Genomic DNA, 20,761 nt, shown 5'->3' with positions numbered 1-20,761 from the left:
TTTGAAGCAGAACTAGCTGTTTCCCCATGCTTCCATTGGTTACGCTAAGCTAAGATAAGCTAAAATAAGCTAAGCTAAGCTAAGAGTTTTGTTGAACTATTGTCATAGAAACATTCCCCCCAGAGAACTTGGCATTCACATACAGGGTAAAATAGTTGTTTATGTCCTTGTAACACTGTTGCTGTAACATAAATGCTTTTATAATTGATTAAAATGTTTTTTGAAAGTGTTCTCAGCTTCTTAAAATAATACTGATATTTTCATACACAGTATTTACAGCATCCTTTATAAATACCCATTTCAATAGAAACTGTAGAGCCCCATTTAACTGACATTGCTGGATCTATATAAAAAAAAATCTATACAACTTCAACCATTTCCACTGGTTGTGCCACTTTGCATTTGTGGCCATATAAAGACTAGTGTTTAATTTTATAAAATGCAGTGACTTCTCACATACTAGGACATGTGGGTTCTCCGTAAGTCAAGCTTCACACTTACATTTTTTGGCAAGAAATTGGTAGTTTGTAACGTTCAAGTACATTTTCAGCTGCATCAGAATTACCGTTTTACATCTCTGTTTCCATCAACTACAACTTTCAATTACATTACATTACATGTCATTTGTTAGATTAATTAATAGCAAATAAAACCTCCCATCCAAGGTGAGAGATCAGAGATTTGAAATGGTGGCGTTTCATTAGTCGAAACTTGCTGTAATGCAATGTTAATCAAACGAAAAGCATCTGGGGTAAACTTTACGAATAACAAAATGGTGAATGTAACAATTTGCACTCGAGCCGTGTTGTTTTTTTTTGTAACAAGTGCAACATGTATTTCTGTTTTATTCCTGTACTGAGTTGTCTTTCTGCAGTGTGCATACATCTTCACAAATTGAATCAGCTGTAATTATTGCACCTGTTGACATTTTCTCTCTCGCTATCTGCTGAAGATTTTCTGGAGGCTGCGAGGCTCTGCAGACACAGCCTCCATTTCTCTTAAATGACCAGAGAAAAGAGCAACCAGAGGGGGAATATGGACACCTTTGTCCATACCTTTCACCTGACTTTAAATAAAAGCTTCAATACTCAGATGGGTAAAAGGGTTCAATTGGAATTAAACCACAATTTCTTTGTTATATATACTGTTAGTCTGGAGTAAATTAAATGAATAATAATATATCCTTTGGCTATTTTGTATCCCTGAAATTATTCACTATTAACTACCAACACTTTGTTTCCTTAATCTTTTCACATGGGATGAAATTTCCCTTGCGGCCCCTTTAATTTTAATTAATTGTATTATTTACTCCTCTCAATTAAATGAATGAAATCAAAGAAACTCAATTTAAGTAATAATATACTCTGGGAGCTACCTGGAAGATTATACATTAAAAGTCAATATGAGGGGCATAGAGGAATGGAAATTCTTAACAACAAAGTGAACCAGCACTTTTTCTTTCTTTCTCTGCGTTTCTCTCTGTGGTGTTTTTGGCGTGAGAAGACTCAGGTTGAAGCTGGATAATCTGCAGTACATTATTGAAAGTCCTGACGGGAAAGGGGCGTTTCTTTCATCTCTCCACTTCAGAATACGCTGTAGGCCACCCACTATCTGTCACGCTGCCCGACCTTTGACCCTGTGTGGAATCAGCCAGGGGAGATGGTGCCATAGCGGGCAGCTTCCTGCCAGTTAGAGCCATGTGTGGTGGTACCCGCCGTGCTGTGGTAGCGATCTTCGACAGGGTTTTCTTAAGTGGGGCAGGGGTGATGGCGTGTTTCACAGCATTGACTGAGGCGCTGGATCCCTTGCCTGGTCCTTGTTTTCCTCGCCGAGTGCCGTTGGCCGCTGCAGAGGCCGTTAATGTCTCCAGCAGCTGGGAGGCTGAGCCGAAGCGGACATGATCCTCCATCTCAGCCGCTTCCGGGAACAGAGCTCCACCGCGTCTGGTGCACGAGTCGCAGCACAGTTTGTTGTAGCCTGGAATAGAGCAGTAGCGTGCTAGGACCTCCATTTGGCAGAAGATGGATTTGTCTCCATTACATGGCTCATCTGAAGGAAGCAAAAAGCAAACAGTGTGGGCACAGAGCACTTCACACAGCCCCGAGAAGCTGTGAGAGATGGCCATGGAAAGAGATCAAACAGGCTGAGAGTAAGTGGGTGCATTACAGATCACTTATTCATTGTTTTCAACTATCAGAGTCTGACAGATAAGTGTTAATGCCATGACACAACCGTAGAACATTTCATCAACAGTATGATGCTCATTCTAATGAAGTCTGATTCACAGCAGCTGCCTCTCAGATACACACCACCAAGGGCGGACTGGGACTAAAAATCAGCCCGGGAAACTTGACCGACCGGTATTCCCAATGGCCAGTCCGCCCCTGCACACCACCATACATTAGTCATCAGAATGAGGGTGTGCTCCATTTCAGGTTCAATGTTGGGTGACAAACAGGTGTATTTTTAAGCTTGACATTTTTTTAGGGTTTCGATATGTTCACAGTATTCATACAGCACCAATACCTACTTTATTATATAAAAGGCATACAAATCTTGCTTTCACATATTATGTTACATTGTTTGTTCTTCTAACTGTTGTATCATCTTTTTTTATTTAATTTTGTATTTTAGTAAAGCTTTTTTGACCTTTGCACTGATTAAGGGGTTACACTTAATTAAGCATACAACAAATAAATACCTGATGCTGTTACTTATATGCTTATTGGTTTTGTAAGATATTTCCAGAATCCTCAAAGACTTTTCTAACGGTCTGAATAAAATGAAGACATTTTATCACCTGTAATGATGGCTTATTATCCGCAATCAACTGGTAGGGGATTACTAAAATCATTTATTCTTGTTTGATTTTAAGGGTAATTCAAATGTAAAGCTGACTGAGTTAGAGGCACAAATCGGACACTGCTGTATGAATGCAAAACACAAAAGAAGTAGAGGAGATATTTACCGCATCAAATATTCAATGAAATTAAAAACATTGCCGAAAGAGCTCAGAGAATATCTTGGAGAGCACTTTGAAAAATCAAAAGACTTCATTATTCCCTCAAGGGAGCGTCTGAGGTAAACTTTTTTGCAGACATAAAAACAAAGATACTCTTACTTTCATTTTGCTGCAAAGGTTTAATACGCAGTGGATGATATTTTGCTTTTTTGTTAGAAAACTGTAAACTATGAAAATGTTTTTAGTGAGCATATTGAAACATCTTCCTGACCTTTTCTCACTCAATCTTCTTTTTAGCTGTCCCCCATTTCATTATATACCTTTATATTTGTATGGGCATACAAATACTATAGGATACTAAGTAAGGGAGAGGGGGTTTTATCAAAAAATAATCTGAACACAGCACGTTTGAAGGAGCCTGTGTTATTTGTATCTTCATCCCGGTTTACCTTTATCTCTGCTGAAAATCCACTAGGCAATGGATGTTTACAGGAAAGAGTTTTAAAAAGTGATTTTCATAGGTTTGAAAATACGGACATACTCGACTATCGACGAAAGATGCTCTTTTTCAAAAATAAATGCCAGTAAAGGTTGTAGAATAATGATAAAGCAAGACTATGTTATTTTTACTAAACAGTAACCCAAGTTGCACTTAAAGCAAAATGCCATATTTAATTCCATTTTGGGATTCCTGTGTGTGTTTACTCCCTCTATTGTGCTGGACTCCAACATCAACAATTTACCAAGCCGACATAAATGTCCTCACCAGAAGTTGGAAGGAACTAAGTACATTTACTCAAGTACTGTACTTTTACTCCACTACATTTATTTAATACCTTTAGTTACTTAACAGATTTGGATTAATGATGTGAAATATAATGAACCCTTAATTAAGACTTTAGTCAAACCTGGAGTTAATTCACAAGCTACAGTATACAAAGTCATTAAAACTAGATGCACCTTTACCAGCTTTGAGAACACTTTAATGACCAATAATTATAATAAAAACATATCATTTATATTATTCTGAAATGGGCCAATCTGCATAATGAGTAGTTTACATTTTTTATTTTTTGTGTCTAAGTGTGTTGTGTTTGTGTGGCTAGATGGACATTTGTGTTTGACTGTGTAGGCCCCTAGGACGAATAGCCAATGTTCATGCTAGTGCTATCGGGGATCCTAATATAGAAAAAGACCATTTCAGTCCACTCACTACAAGTATGTACTGTAATAATGACTATTCTGCAAACCAGGCTGTTTTTAAGTTGAAGTGTTATGTTCCTTTCTTCCAGGCAGCAGTTTTTCTATTCATATCTAATAGAAATATTTGACTCTTTAAACCTGCTAGAGTTGAGAAATTCAGCAGTTTTGTTATGGCGCATTTCCACCATGGCGCGGAGCGCGGTTTAAGCGTGCCGTGTCGTGCCGTGCCCGTTTTTGGTTGCGCTTCCACTAGGCCTAGTTACGGCCCGGCCCGGCCCGGGGCCACTTTTTCACCTCTTTTCTGGCCCGACAAAATTGTGGTTCTATCGGGGCCAACAAACAGGGCTGAGTCGGGCTGAGTATGCTAAACTAGAGAGAGAATCGCTGGCAAGGAGGCTACAACTACAACAAGATGGACATATTTGACCGTGATTTAATTGTAATACACGTTTCAAAATGATGCCGAAGTAACAACATACTGATACCGGTTAGTAAAAACCATGAATTAATGCTTTGGCAAGTTTGCAGACAGACGGTAGGTGAAAAACCTTTTAAAATGCGTGTTTTCTAAATGGAGATTGGCTAAGCTAACTCAATATATGCTCCGACCGTCCACACTCACAACAACGGCCTATACAGACATAAATAAAGCAGCGACTGTACTCGCGATGACACAGGCAGTCTGTGGTGTGTACTTGTTTAACTTTTGTCGAGTTTCTGAACATATATAAGGAGCTGTGAGCTCTGAGTGCTAACAGCTAACGGCTGTGTTGTTTTTCTGGGGTTCTCATTGAAGATGACGTCACGGCTCCGCCTACACTGCGTTACTATAGTAACTACCCCAGTTCCTAAACTGTAATGGAAGCGCAGCATGAAGTGAGCCGGCCCTGTTAAGGCCCAACGCGGCCAAGCAGTACCGAGCGTGGCCGAGGCCGACCGTGTGGTGGAAATGCGCCATTAGTGTTGTGGGGTGAAGGGCAGACATTTTCAAAACTGTATTTACCACCCGACAATAATGGCACATTAAAATAAATAAATACACACTTAACGTTCATTGACATGAATTGCATTACTTGTTATCGGGTACCAACGGCTGCCTGGAAGGTTGTGACAAAAAATTGCTTTAGGAAGGAAATGACATGTAGATTATTTTTGAGGACTTTTGAGGACTTGCTGGAAGGATTTGTTATTTAAGAACGCAAAAGGTGCAGACATGTTGAACCATAACATTGAAATTGTGTTGTGGGGGTTTGTCTTGAGTAGGTATTTGTTTTCCTTTAGTTTTTTATGAAAAACATGCTTACCGTGGCAGGGTCCTGGTCTGCACGTTCTCACATTTTCAGGTCTTTCTCCGTTACATTGATCTCCGATCCGGCAAGAGACCAGACGCCTCTCCAACCCCTCCCCACAGGTCACAGAGCACTGTGGAAGATGGCAAACACACTCAGAGACATTGCAGCAAAAGGACTCCGCTTTTGTAGTTGAGGCAGACGTAAATGTTAGGATAACTGGCTGGGTAACAAGCCCACTCGAAGTTCAATATCCACCTAGAGTACAAACTATATGTGCCGCTGCCCAGCTGAGCCGGCAGAAAATATCAGCATGGACACATTTCCTCTATCCCCCTTTTCAATCTGGTTTTCACAGGTGAATCTGCAGGAAATACAATCTATCACGGTTTCTGTGTCTGGATGGTTTTTCCGAACATGGCTGAAGAGTTTGTGTAAGAAGCAAGGGGAAGCTCAACTTTACTTTGATTATTTTCCTCTACATTTGACGAAAGATCAAATTGGATTAGAGCCTCTAATTTGTATTGCATTTTTGAGGGATGCACTAATGTCATATTTCTCAGTTTATTCTAATATTTAGAGTTACAATTGCTGTTTTGTCGTTGTTTTTTCTCCTTTGTTGCCAGGAAAAAAAATAGTTTAAAAAATATATTAAACTTAGCCATCAATTACACTATCTTTGAATGTGCACCAGCTCTTCAAAAATACTTTTTACAACATTTCTTACAACTCTGCTGTACTATTATCCACTCTGAGGAGATTAGAAGTTCCAACAGACAGTGTTGCGTTGATTTCCTTTGTCCATCATAATCCATTATTACTCATTTTTGGATGATGATAAATACAAAAATGATTAGCATAAAGTTGGTGACTGCTAATGTTTAAATCAGCTGAAAGATGATCAGGATTCAGGATCATGAGGGATTTGTATCCAACATAAATTATTTTAACATACTTAGTCATGATTTTTGGAGAATAGCAAAAATCCTGTCTTGTAAAACTTGAGCTGCCATACATTTTAGGAGACAGCGTAATGACCAATGAGACATGCCCATTAGTTATCATTATGCCTTAGTGCCACTTCAAGTTGATCTCAAGCAGGCTACACTTACAAGGATTTGTCTTCCAACAATAGAAAAACACTCAAAAAATGTCTTAAAGGAGAGGTGTCATGCTTTTCTGGTTATTACCCGTCCCCTTGTGTGTTATGAAGGTTTTTATGCATGTAAACAGTGTGCAGAGTCAAAACCCTCAAAGTACACCCTGTAGCGAGTAAAACTCTAACACAGAAAATACCTCCCCAAAACGCCTCGTTGGAGATACGTCATTGTCCATACGTCATTGTCCATTTGATTCTTCCGGGTACGGCATGATGTCAACCTGTACCTGGAACGAAATGGACCAATCCGTAGAGCTGTTACGTTACGTCCGCGGAGCCGTTACGTTAAGCCCCCGCTGATTGGTCCAAATTGACCAATCCACGGACTTCCTCACACACACATCTGTGTGCAGGGAGCAGGCAGCTCAGCTGATTTCTCCTCCCTGGCTGCAGGCTGATAACAGACAGTTGGGATCGCGGCAAAATTCTCTCTGCAGACCCATTCTCACAGCGTTTATCAACCTTTTTCTTACTCAATATCAAGCCACACTTATTGTTTTTACTTCGGCTGTGAGTTTGTGTGTGCTCAGGATGAGTTTGGCTGTGTTTCGCTATGTATCCTAAACAAGGAAACAACACCTCCACAGAGCTCAGCGCGATTCACAACGTCCCGACCAATCAGAGCACACTGTGCTCACAGGGAGGGTGGGGGCTGGAGCTATTGGAGCTACAACGAGCCGTTAAAGGCAGAGAGTGAAATTCAGTGAATACACGTAGTTTACAGAGATGCTGTATGAGAAACCAATGTGAGTTTGGAAAAATGCACAGTATAAATCTATTCTAGTAGACCTCAACAATGGAATTATGATCAGTGGAAATGGCCATGACACGTCTCCTTTAACAAATATAAATTGTATTTGTAGGAAGTGATGTGTCAACACGCTGTACAAACTAGTTTATTACAAGCACTTTGTGAACTTAATAAGATAACAATATGTTTTTTACTTAATCAAAAAAAGTCACTATCAATCTCCAAAATGAGGAGACAGAATTGTTATATATGCTATTACAAGTATTGTAATATTCACTCATATATCATATATTCATAAGCAGTTTTATAATTTGGGTGACTTGGCAACATTGCCAGAAAATATGCAAACATTTCTTACTGCTGCAGCTTCGCATTAAATGCATTTAACCGGTTAAAGTTGATGTTTTAGGATCTAATCATAGAAATGTAAGGTTTGTCAGTAAGCTTGAAAATGTTTCCCCGCATATTTTAAAACAATAATAGTTTGTCTTGCTACTCGCAGTTTTTGCTGTTGCTATCAGTAATTAGTTGCCAATCAAACATTGAAACGTTAAGAATTACCACTTTAAATAAAGCAGGCATTTAGTACTGTGTAAACCATCAACTGAATCTTAGATCGTTGGAAAGATGAAAGCTTTAGTTTTTTATTAGTAATGTGGCTGTTTTTAGACTGATTTCCTGCTGTGGTCACCAACTGTGGGTGAATCTCAGGCCCAATCCCAAACCACCCCCTCGACCCTACCCCTCCGTGGCGGAGTGAACTCCGTCTGTAGCCACACTCGCAGCTCAACGAGGCTCCCTCCTGTCAGATGGAGGGAGTAAATACAGCGGCAAGCTTTGGGACAAACTCCCCTCTCTCCGGCAGAAACAGGAAATGCCGTAACTGTATGTAACAACGGTTTCAAATCAGCATCTCTTAGACAAAAAATGTAAATTAAGAACTCAAATAAAACTCCAAACATCTTTCATTGTGTTACTTTTTTGTAAAGCTCTTTTAGTTTTAAACCTGATGTTTATAAGCTTCTTAGTTTTTGCAACAGTCTGTAAATATACACAACTTTATAATAAAATGCACACATTTACCTTTTTCTAGACTAAACACAGGTATGATCCTAAGTTAAAAAAATATGAGGTTATCATGAGGTTGTTAACATCGCAATTTATCAGTGGATGTTTGCTGGAACTACTTGTAAACAGCGTGTTTCCTGACGGACACACACAGCGTGACTCCGGTCAGGTAGAGACCAGTCTCAAGTCAGCACCGATGCAGACTCGCTGTTTGAGGGCTTGATAGCCCACTCCCCCTCCACACCTCTCCACACTCGTTGGTTTGGAACAGCACTTAATGTGGCGGACCCTCCGCGCGAACGCGCAAACGGAGGGGTAGTGTGTAGGGGTAGGGTGTAGGGCGTGGTTTGGGATTGGGCCTAAATGTCAGGGACACAATTAGTCTGTTTATTCCTCACAGCTGTAGCCCAAATGAGTCTTTGTGATTATTGACTGATTTCACAAGCATCTAATTGTAACTCATAGATAAATAAAAATACAATTAAACATAATTATAATAATTATATTTACAATACTGCTAGCTCAGTGCATACAGTAATTACATGCATGCATATAAAGAGCTCTCTCCCAATATGGGGACAAACCATGATTTTAAAAAAGAAAAAAAGATCTGAACCCACACAAATCCGCTGCTAGCATGGCATGTTTCCAGATGAGATGTGACATTGCTTTAAATTAAATATCATACGCATCATGCTTCATTTTTTAACTTTAGAATGACCTGCCATTATCAGTCAAGCTGCTACTGCATCAACACAAATACACACACAAATGTATTAGTCATTAAAAACAAAATCAATCCGACAGATTGATGATAAATTAGGTAGTAGCTAAATTATACAAGCCCAGACGACAGAATAACAGCGCTCAGCTTCCAGAGATGTGAACGGCTGCACAAATCAAGCCCTATGCTATAAAGTCATAAGACATTTTCTCCTTTAAAGCTCACCACAATATATTATAGGGCCATATCGATCCAAAACATGTCTCTGAAGTGTTTTGCTCAAAATACCAAACAGATCACCCATTGTAGCCATGCCTCACACGCCTCTATTTCAGCCGTGTTACAAAAGTGCTGATTCTGGGTCAGTAGCTACGGGGCCACGCCCCCCTTTGGAGCGCACATGCAGCAGAGCTGCAGACAGAATCAGATTCCCAGCTAAATGCTGCTGTGATTAAACACCATATCATGTTCCAAACCACATCAAGGATTATTTCTGTAAAAGTATGGAGCTCAAACTCTTTTTCTCTCGCGGGTGAGTACCTTTTTATATCCTGCTTCTTTACACATACTCTCTCCAGTACAGGTTGGGTCTGAGTGTTAGCGATGCTTGCTAATGTAAACACAGACCATATTACTTCCAAAACGTTGCGCATTGTTTCTGCCAGCCCACATTTCCGATATTACGTCATATCGGCAGCAAATCTGGATCAACTCTGTTGTACCCCCGTTTTTAGAGATTTGGGTACGGAGGAAAAGAGAGAGGGTTTTCTTTTCTGACACTTTGTGAGTGTCCTTACACACCGGGGACACATTTATGTATTAAAGACATTAAAAAGTGCCTTTTGCATAATCGGGGACCTTTAAAATAATCATATGTGTGTGAGAAAATACAACCACATCACACCCGTTCTTCATTCCCTCCACTGGCTTCCTGTCTCATTCAGGATCGAATACAAGATCGCACTACTGACCCATCAATGCATCCACTGGAACGCTCCTCCATACCTGAAGGAACTTCTCACATCTCAAACCTCCACACGCAACCTCCGCTCCACAACTAACCATCGGCTTCGCCCCCCCGAGGACCAAACTCCGCACAATGGGGGATCGGGCTTTCTGTGCAGCTGCTCCTCGCCTGTGGAATTCCCTCCCAGACCACCTGAGGACTCCACAGACCACCTGAGGACTCCACAGACCACTGACGCCTTCAAGAAAGGCTTAAAAACCTTTCTTTTAAAAAAAGCTTTTGATTAAACTTTTGTTTATTTTGTTTGTTTTTATTATGCCTCCTGTAGCACCTTGGGATTGCTGTGAGCAATGAAAGGTGCTTTACAAATCGAATTTATTATTATTATTATTATTATTATTATTATTATTATTATTATATGGATACTGCACCTCTGACCAGGCTCCGGTCCTCCACTGGGCCGGACAGGAGACCCTGTTGCAGGGCCTCCGGCTCTCCGGCTTCACCCCGCTGCAGTACTTGCTGTGGACGGAGCGGTTGGTGCCCTCGTGGAGGAACTGCACACATCGGACCGTCCGGATCTGGAAGCCCAGGCTGCCGCAGGTTTTGGTGCAATGCTCCCATTCCTCTGAGATCCATCTGGATGAATCAAAAAGAGGAGTATACTGAAGTTATACAACAGGTTTCCCTGGTTATAACGTTACCAAAAGGTACGCATTTAGTTAGAAAACAGCAGCAAAATAAATACTCAAATGTAACCGATTAAAGACTGCAAAAAAAAGTCCGTCATTTATAATCCCACTTCAATACTCTGTTAAATGAAAATATCACAAGTTCTCAGTTCTGCGAATGGTGTATCTTTAAACATGACATTATATAACTGCTTTTTATAGAACGGACAAGTCAAATCAAGCAATCTGATTGGTTCTTAGCCGTGAAATAATGAGCGTATACCACGGGTAGAATTGTAGTTACTTTTCACAACAAGTCAGTATCCCTCCGCGTCTGAGAAAAGCTACAACCGTTACAACTGTTACATTACTTCCGTTACGAAACTAACTAACTAACAAAGCTTAAGATGGAAACATGTAAGGGATAATGTGCAGCAAGGACTTATTGACCGCTGTTAAAGGACGCTCACATCTGCAGAAAGAAGTCGATTTAACTGTAGCGGAGAAGTAACGGGGCAGAAACCCTCCTTTTTACGCAATGGTCCAGACATAGACATCAAACGGCAAAACATATTCAGTTGCCAGTTACTTTGGCATTAAGACAGGGATATCTAGATACTTTCCAAGGTTTGACAAAATGAATTGTGCTACTTTTAAAGCAAGCAACGATGTTTTCAAATCTGTAATCAAAAAGGTCCGCAAAAACGCTATCGACCAATCAGATTGCTTGATTTGACTTGTCCGTTTTATAAATATATTTACATTTCGTCCGTTACGAAACAAACTTACAAAGCTTAAGATGGAAACATTTAAGGTTAACTTCGACCTCCGGGGGGGTCTTACTATGGAGGAGTGGATTGAGGAGTGCCTATCTCCAGAAAGAAAAGCACCTAAACGACGACATGTAGAGCTACGTGCAGAGCAGGTAGACCAACTGGAAAAGTACCACCATTCAAAAGCTTTCTGATGCGGGTCTTGAAACAAAGCAGAGAAATGATGACCGTTAGTGGCCACAGGTGCGAAAGCTCTCTCCAGAGCTACTGGAAGCCGAATCTCGGGGACCGGAGAAAGTGGAGCAATATTCTCGCCACGCCAAGCAACAGCCTAGAACAACCTCAGCCTATAACCACGTAAGCCATTCTACTGATGCTGGACAGTTTTTCAGTGGGTGCACAATAAACGGCAACATACACATTAATGTAAATAAATAGCCAAATAATGGATCAACGCTCTCTGTCTAATATGTTCGATAGTTGTTAGTGTTGTTGCATAGCAACCACCTCACACTATGTTTCGTGCAGAAGGCAACGGAGGGACTGTTTATTTTGAACATCATTATTTACTAATAAAAACTATTTAAATTAGAGTGTGTATTTTTCTTTCATATTGCCACACTTGGTAACCGTTTTATAAAAGCAATAGCTCACTTCAGGCTGTGGTATATGCTCATTATATCACAGCTAAGGGGCGTGGTTCGGCCCGACGCGAAGCTATTGCTTGAATATACAGTGAGTCAATGGCTCTCGATCGAGGGGTCGGATATGTTAATTTAAGTGTGTTGGAAGGGGATGTACGGGTGAGGAAATAATAAGATTCTGCATCACAACTCTGCACACATATTTACATATGTTTATGTATGTCTATATTTGGAACTTTAATCTTTGCATTTCTGTCACTAATTGTAATTCATAGACATCTGAGAGGTGATAAGGACAGACTTTAGTGTCTTTCATTTCAAATGTTATAAGCCAAAAAAGAGTGATCATTGGTTATTGAAAACATCACGCTGTTGGTTTTACGGGTGACCTTTATACTGCTGATAAACTAGTAAACACAAGTTAAATTAAAAGTGTAAAACTACAAGACTTTTACAGTTTTTCTCGATTGCTAACACACATTTTTTTTTTAATTGCTCAGTTTCTCAGAACACTAAACACAATTCACAAAACCACACACCCAAAGTGCAAAACACCTAATTTCTCCTGCTAAATTAAGAACTGCACTCAAAACTACATAAACACTTTACTACATAAACCAAATGCGAACTTTTGCACACTTCATTCATAATACCACCCAATTTGACCACCCAACTACACACTGCTGAGCATAATCTAAAGCAGTGGTTCTCAACTGGTGGGTCGCGACCCAAAAGTGGGTCGCGGACCCGTTTCGAGTGGGTAGCAGACAGAGATGGGGTCGTTACTCAAAAAAAGTAATATATTACATATTACTTATTACTTTAAAAAAAAGTAATATATTACTTTACTTCGTTACTCTCTACATAAAGTAGAGACGCGTTACTTTACTCGTTACTTTACTCGTTACTTTACTCGCAGGGCCGCCCCTCCCTACAGGCAGATCACGCAGACTGCGGAGGGTGCTTCATTTTGCGGAGGGAGCCTCATCTGAAGCGCAAATGCGGCCACCTACAGTGTCGTTACTTTACTCGACATCCTCACTCTGGATTCGGAGGTCCTCCTTAGCTATTAGCTTCACGTTAACATGTTGTCTTTGCAGGTGCTTGTTGAGGTTTGACGTTGTGTTTGCAGCAGTGGATAAAAGCTTCTGGCCTGGACACATGCAGTTTGCACCTCACCGTCACATTCCTGTCTATTCTTCGGACGAACTCAAAATAATGGGCAGACCTCCACCCCTCGAAAGTTATCGCTGTTGACTCAGCCATGTTTATGCACTGCATGTGGACGCGCAAGTCGCGCAAATGTTACGTAAATATAAACCTGCGGCGGAAATCCCTCTTGTCTGTCAAAGGGAGAATCTAGTAATTCTGTATGTTAGTAGGCTAACTGTAGTGTGTGATTACTGATTTTATGAAAGTAACAAAGTAACGCGTGTCGGGCAATGTTAGTAACTGTAGTGTGATTACTGAATTATAAAAGTAACGCATTACATTACTCCGTTACCGACAAAAGTAATATTATTACAGTAACGTGTTACACCCAACTCTGGTCGCAGATGTGTGAGTGAAGAATTCTTTTTTGAAAAAAAAGAATTTCTTTTTTTTTTTTTTTGGGAAAAAAGTCAAACTTTTATTTTGAAAGCCCGATTTTCTAACGCTGTGCATGCAGGCGTTGGACTGGAAGTACCGGAGACCATAAACGGTTTTGAAAACTTCACGTAGTGATCATCTTCTCAATAAAACATCTTTGCTGATGTTTTTTCGAGTCATGATTTCTGGCCAATCAGAATCAAGATTGTTGCCGGAAGTCCCCACGGAGAATAACTTTGCGGTAGAACTATTCTTTATACAACCATGGGTACAACTTCAGATACAAATGAACACATAATGAAATATGACCCCCGGTTTGATGATTGACAGGTCACAGAACAATGGGAGCTCTCTACCCTTACCCACAATTTAAAGTAATTCACACAGACTATCTCCTCTTTACTCTTCTCTCTGTGAGGAGCAGCAAGTTCATCTGTCAGAACTAAGTGACAAACAAACAATGGCATAAAATATTATTAATATGTCGGGTAGTAATAGATTTATTTATTTTCTTCTCAGAGTGTACCAGAATGCGTAGTTTATATGTTGTTCTAAAAATCTCCTGGGAGAGAATCCCCCCAGACCCCCTTCTGGGGTTGGGTTTTCAGCATGTGGGCCTTTTTATGTTATACAGTTCAGCTTTGATTCCATCATCTCATTAAACCTTTTTTAAAAGCATACTTCAGTTCTGTGAAGGGATATAAGGGATATATGCACTGTACTTCACTTTAATCATGTATTTCGAAAAGCGTATATATTACAGCACGATTTTTTGTTGAATAGATTTGAGTGGTTCAAAATTTCGGGTTGCGATTTATTGACAAAGGACAAAGTGGGTCCTGAGGCCTGACCAGTTGAGAACCACTGATCTAAAGCACTTGGTTGATAATATTTCATTTCATTAGAGAGTATTCTTCTTTGTCCACGTCCTCTCCCTCCAACTCTACCTCTACCTCTCATTCTTCCTCCTCTCACTCTCACCACACCTCTTCCTCCTCCTCTCACTCTCACCCCACCTCTTCCTCCTCCTCTTGCTTCCATGTTGGCTTCCATTGTTGCTGTAAGAAAGTACTCACCTGTGGTCTTTTTATAGTGCTAACATCCTGATTGATGAGCCAACAATTATGCTATCAGGTGTTTGGTCAGCTGGAACGTGTTTCTTGATCATTGGTCCATGTGTGAGGCATTTTGAATATCAGTGTTTTAAACCAGCTAACACGTGACTTTATGTCAGATTCCTGTGTCTTACGTGGAGAAACGTGTGCAGTGGTTTGCAAAAAGTGCCATGTTGATTTGCAAATTGTGTGAAAAGCTGAAAACGTGTTTAGAGTTTTGGAGATTTGAGCCGATGTTTTGCTCTTTGAGTGGCAGTTAAAATAATTGTGCTTTATGTATAATTTTAGTGTGTTAGCAATCGAGAAAAACTGTAAGGTTGGAAACAGCAGTTTGTAGCTGTCAAATAAAGGCAGAGGAAAAACAATGACAAATTCCCTCTGAACTGTATTGGAATGGAAGTAAAAATAAAGTCATAAAATGTCTTCCCCATATCCAAACATTTTACTTTTTTACACAACTTTAACTTAGCAAATGTTACATATTTCTCTAGCTAACAAACAAATAATAGTTGATCGTTCGCAAATGTGGGAGCACTTGCTGCAAATGAGTTATAAATGTTACCCTGTAAACTGAATTTGTTGAAGACGGTTGCCATTTCCCACTCTTTAGAATCTTTCATAATGTACCGAAAATGTTAAAGACAAGACCAGAAACAAGAATCGTGGCTTCTAACTCTGTATTTTCTAAATACAATTTTGCGGCTTTTAATCTTTTACATTCAAAATCTACATATAAGCATCTTACATGAAAGAAGAATACTAACAGAGACATCCGGAAGCATCTCTGTGTGCTTATTTGCTGAGTGTACGTGTTATGAACTGCAGGCATCAATCAGGCATCTGAACGTTGAAATGCTTCATTAAGGCTAAATGAGCCCTGAACACAGTTACAATCAGCAATGGTAACAAGAGCTTAGTTAATCAATTTGAGTGAAATACATCTTCCATACAAAGGACTAAAAAGAGCCTCTGCTTTGGTCTCTGCAGTCCTCAAAATCAAGCGATTTCCACTCAGTGCTGCATAGCGTTTAAACATCTTAGATAAATACACTCTGTCCACCAGCCTGCAATACTTCATCATCAAATGACTTGTGATGCTGCCCATGACAGTTATATAATTATTGTTGTTAACTTGTACACTTTACTTCTGTCACAGTGTGATGTGGTCATATTGATCTACTTTCCAATATGTTTCACTGCGCTTTTCTCAGATTTCCCAGCAGCATGTTATTATATATATATAAGTTATATAAGAGTTCTGTGACAATAACAACTGTACCATCCAATCAATAATGAAAAACCCCAATGTCAGATGGAGACCTATTGTTGCATGGAGTGCAGCAGGACCCATGACTTTAGTGCAGACATTTATGGTTCCCAGTCGATGGATCCTACTCACTTTAGTGATCCCTTGGCTTTTCCCCCACCATGAGGTTGAAATTTGTGGTTATGAGTGACATTTTTCAGCATCCATTGATGGATTGCTATGATATTTGTTCCAGAAAATCATGTCCCCCTCAGGTTCAAGTTATTGTGAGCTGTAATGAATTTATGACAATTTTCTAAAATGTCAGACTTTATGGCAGTCAAAAGTCAGTTGTTGGTTCCTACTCCTTGAAGGCCAGCACACATGTTTATTTGTGCCAGTTGGGTCAAACTGGAACCATCTTGGTCAGTAGAGTTAGTTGTTTGGACAAAATAATGTTCTGTATTGGGCTCAGTCAATTTTGAAGAGGATCATGTTTATATTGTGTTCCTCTACTGTGACATGTTTACATGCTTTAGGGTCTTTATTTTACTATATTCTAAATAAAATTGCACGGCAAACAACATGCTTGTTTTCAATGGTTAAGCCAAACAATCTCTTAGCATTAAAGAGGACAGATGATGCTCCTTTAAGGTTCATATTTGTATTTTGTGCCTCTTCTGTTTACATGCTTTAATGTTCAAAAAGGTATTTATTTTTCTTATAATGTCTGTGTTGCAGAACCTCTTTTCACCCTGGACACAATGGAGACGTTATTGTTGTGATCATTTTCTTGACTATGAATCGTGTGGTCTCTTACAGTAAATGGCCATCACCACTTCCCAGAGTCCAAGTTGATGTCACAAATGTCTATTTTTATTCCAAACCACAAAGCTATTCAACATAATTTTTGAATAAAAACAGCACATTCTTACACTATTGAACTACCGTAGTTATTGCAGATGTAGCGATCATTAGAATTTGTTGTTGTGTTGTAACATAAACCTGCCTTTAAATCAATACACACTGATCTACCTTTTTGACAAGATTGAGTAGAAGCACCTTACAACTCCCCCTTTAGTGTGAGCAATCTCAGTGAAACAACCAGAGCCTTTAAGGTTGACCCCAGACTTATCTCACTTTCCCAGTATACTCGCGGTGTTGCTGTGTAATGACAGGCAGATTGATTAAAGTGTAAATCTGTAAAGCCCTCTCACTAACCGCAAGTTAATCTTTTCCACCACACTTCTGACCTCCTTCCTTCTATTTGAGCGCCTAATACTGATTTGGGTCCTGTAAACACCGGGGCATACCCCATGCAATCAGCTACCTGGATCAGCCTCATGCAGCTTTTATATATTATCTATAGGGCCCTTCTTCTTTCTTTTTTTTAAAGGAACAAAGAGCAGAATAGACAAATAAAACGTGTTTAGACTTATAAGTTAAAGCTCAAGGGCTTTTTGCTTTCAATTTCAAAGGTTCATTGAAGATATACAAGATACACCTATACACATACACTCAGAAGTACTCTTGGGCTTAATCCTTTCTTTCGGGTGAACCTTCAATTTAATGGTTTCAAAAAGCTTTTCAAAAGACTTGTGAGAAATAACTTGGGGTAAATAAGCGATACAATCCCTTATTTATAGGCATGCAATCACATACAGGCTGTTGAGATGGCGAATTACGCGGGTCTTCTGAAAGGAGGAAAAAACTGGCAAAATACTAAGTGATGCGATTCAGGCTCCTTTGCAAGGTAGCGCTGTATCCAGTAAATTCTGGAGCAGTTGCAAATAGCTTTGAAAACACCATGCATTGTGATTGGGAAATTAATTTCAGGGGTGAAATGTTGACTAAACATCAAGCTTGAATGCTCTGAATGCAGAGACTCTTTCCAAACTTCTCAGATAAGTTGGAAATCTGCTGACGCCTCTTCCATAAAATCCAGATGTAGTGCATCTAGCCGTACAAATATTGGTTTATTTGTGAAGGAATTTCAGAAGCAGCCACTTTATTTTTGTTTCTTCTAGAGAATTCTTCATAAGTTTTTTATTTGTAGTTTTTGTTTGCTTTGAGTGCCATGAATGGCAATGCATTGTCTCACGTTGGAGGCACAAATCCCTGCAATAGATACAACAAACTCGATAGATCGGGGGAACATATAGTTCATTTTGTGATATGGGGGAAATTACCCCTTTAAAGAAAATAACGTTTTCCGAGAGTGGAACAAACACAGTCAGATATACAGTTTTTTTTTTTAACAAGACAGCAATTTATTCAGATTGTCTGAATTTACATATTTAGAGGCCAAACTGAAAGTAAGTGCTTCTGAAATATCGATAACAATCCCCATTTTACAGAAACCTGTGTGCATGCACAACTAGGGTGATTGTTGTGGGTCAAAGTGGAACCAACTGAGTCTGCAAACTGTGTTGGAGGTTTACATTGGACCACTTGGATAATCATTTAACAGTTTATCAATGCGTTCTGTGAAGTTTGGCTTAGCTGAGGGGTTTGTTCATCTGATCTGATTGAGTTTCTTATTCTTCAGACTTATTTTTGGAAATATTGCCTTTGATTTGTTGAAAGGTTCTGTGAAATTGGATTTGCTGTTTTAAAAAAAAATGGTGATATGATTTGACATCTGCTGTGTGTGCACACTCATTTAACTATTAGAGGCTGCAGTAATTTATAAGTAGAAGAATAATATAAAGAGTTATTCTCCTATGGGATGCTGACATACATGTCAGCATTTTGCATTCAGCTCTGCTCACAAAGGATGTGAGCTAGGAGTGTGTTGTCAGGAAATCCTTTGAACTTTGAAGTACACAGAGGATTATACATGTTTGTACTCCAGTTAGTGATTCATCGAATTACACTGACAAGCAATTAATGTATTGCACAGTAATTAAATAATTTCTTCCCACAGGGATTGAACAGTTACGCTGTGTCCAAGTATATCAAGTTTACATTCTACCTCGCTGCCTTTGTGCAGAGTCTCAGAACAGGAGAGAGCAGTTTGTCAGATGAAATAAATGAAATAAATGCATTTATTTCCACAACTCTTCTTTACATTCAGCCGCAGCCCCAATTTTTTCTCCATTGTTACGACCGAGGGAAAGGTGAGTGAGGCGCAGCGGCTGCTAACCAGAAAGCCGGTCAGAGACAGTGAAATGGAACAGTGTTGTTGTGGGTAGATAAAATCATGAATGGACAACCACAGTTCTTACAATAAATCCTAAATGAACACGTCTTTCTGTAAAATATGCTATATAATCCACGGCTCATTCTCTGGAAACCAATGTGACACATTTGCCAATCCATCCACTCCATGTTGATATATTTCACAGAAGAACCAAAAAGGATTTATATGCCACTGAGGTCAGTAGAATTTAACCTCTAAGGGTCATGAAAATCAGCACAGCATTGGCAATCCAACATAATAGTTGTTGGGATATTTCAGTCTGGATCAAACAGACCAGTGTTGTCCTCAGAGCCCTGCAGCTAACACTGCTAACAGGCTAAAAGTCTCATGAACACTTTGAAGTGGACAAAGTTCAGATAAGATCCACAAGACATGGTTGTTTTGATATAAAGTGTGTCCTACAGCCTCAAAAGAGAGGTTCAAACACAAAGTGTTCAGTCTCTGAGATTGCTTTCTTTTGTGGTTCAAATGGAGTCCATCCAGAAGAGAAGTCAATCCATACTAAGAGCAATACATGACACAGAATGAGTGAATAATTTTCTTCAGTGTCAGAAAACAGCAGGATTTGAGCTCTCGGCTCTCTATTTCGTTTGGTTTAATATTTGACAGAACAGCGAGGTCTTCAGCCTCACGTTGCGTAATCTCACAGTTTGAGATTTGGATGGAGACTTCCGGCTTCAGCTTTTTAAAGTGTCTTGGGGTTTTACAGCCTTGACCACTAACCAGCTTATGCATCCGTTTCTTTTACCTGCTGGCCTTTTCTGTCAGGGCCCTGCATTTCGACTCCTCGGATTTTGTTATTTTACTTTCACACCCCTGCTAGAGTTCCGAGCGTATAGCTGCTACACACAGTGTGTTTTCACCCAGAGAAGCAGCTTTTCCCTCCCGTTATCTCATCTCTAAACCAACTGTCACTGCTTTTAAAACGAGACTGCTATGATGGATCTCTCTGGACACACCTCATTGCTCTCCTGACAAGTCCAACTGGAGGGATGTATTGATAAAAGAGTAGACCTGTCCTGGTTCTTGGTGCAGCAGATTTAGGGCAACAAATTGTAAAATCATCCCTGCGTTTAGGATTAATCGGCTTTGGCTCAGTCTCTGTGGGTTTGAACCTGGGGAATGTGAACTACTGAATAATTGACTTCATTAAGTGAAGACCTTTTCACACCGCATTACATTCCTGGAGTGTGAAGTTCAGCTATATATTTTCCTATCATATGTGTTGAAAATCCTCAAAGCACTTCACATGGATTTCTATTTTCATCTTTTTTTAAAACACTTAATTCAGTTTTAAATTATATTTTCGAAATGTAATCATAATTAAAGGTCCATTGTTCATTTCAAGATTAAAAGCTTCTCCACTTCTTGATACCAATGTCTACTTAATCATTCTA

The 20,761-nt window shown here is 39.7% G+C and overlaps 1 protein-coding gene across 1 annotated transcript in view; it reads right to left on the bottom strand.

The window, feature by feature from the left end:
* Positions 1-1,317: 1,317 nt before the first annotated feature.
* The window catches only part of LOC117472599 (A disintegrin and metalloproteinase with thrombospondin motifs 3-like), a 102,465-nt gene continuing 83,021 nt past the window's right edge, over positions 1,318-20,761 (bottom strand). The window contains exons 15-17 of the mRNA XM_034117896.1: positions 10,555-10,762; positions 5,470-5,587; positions 1,318-2,049 (exon numbers count right to left, since the gene is read on the bottom strand). Coding sequence (XP_033973787.1) covers positions 1,571-2,049; positions 5,470-5,587; positions 10,555-10,762 — 805 coding nt within the window. The 3' untranslated portion in view covers positions 1,318-1,570. The remainder of the gene's footprint in view (positions 2,050-5,469; positions 5,588-10,554; positions 10,763-20,761) is intronic.

The sequence above is a fragment of the Trematomus bernacchii genome, unplaced genomic scaffold (genome assembly GCF_902827165.1).
Source record: "Trematomus bernacchii unplaced genomic scaffold, fTreBer1.1, whole genome shotgun sequence".
In the NCBI taxonomy this organism is placed as follows: domain Eukaryota; kingdom Metazoa; phylum Chordata; class Actinopteri; order Perciformes; family Nototheniidae; genus Trematomus; species Trematomus bernacchii.
The sequence above is the reverse complement of the archived record's forward strand: the minus strand, read 5'-3'. Positions and strand labels throughout refer to the sequence as shown.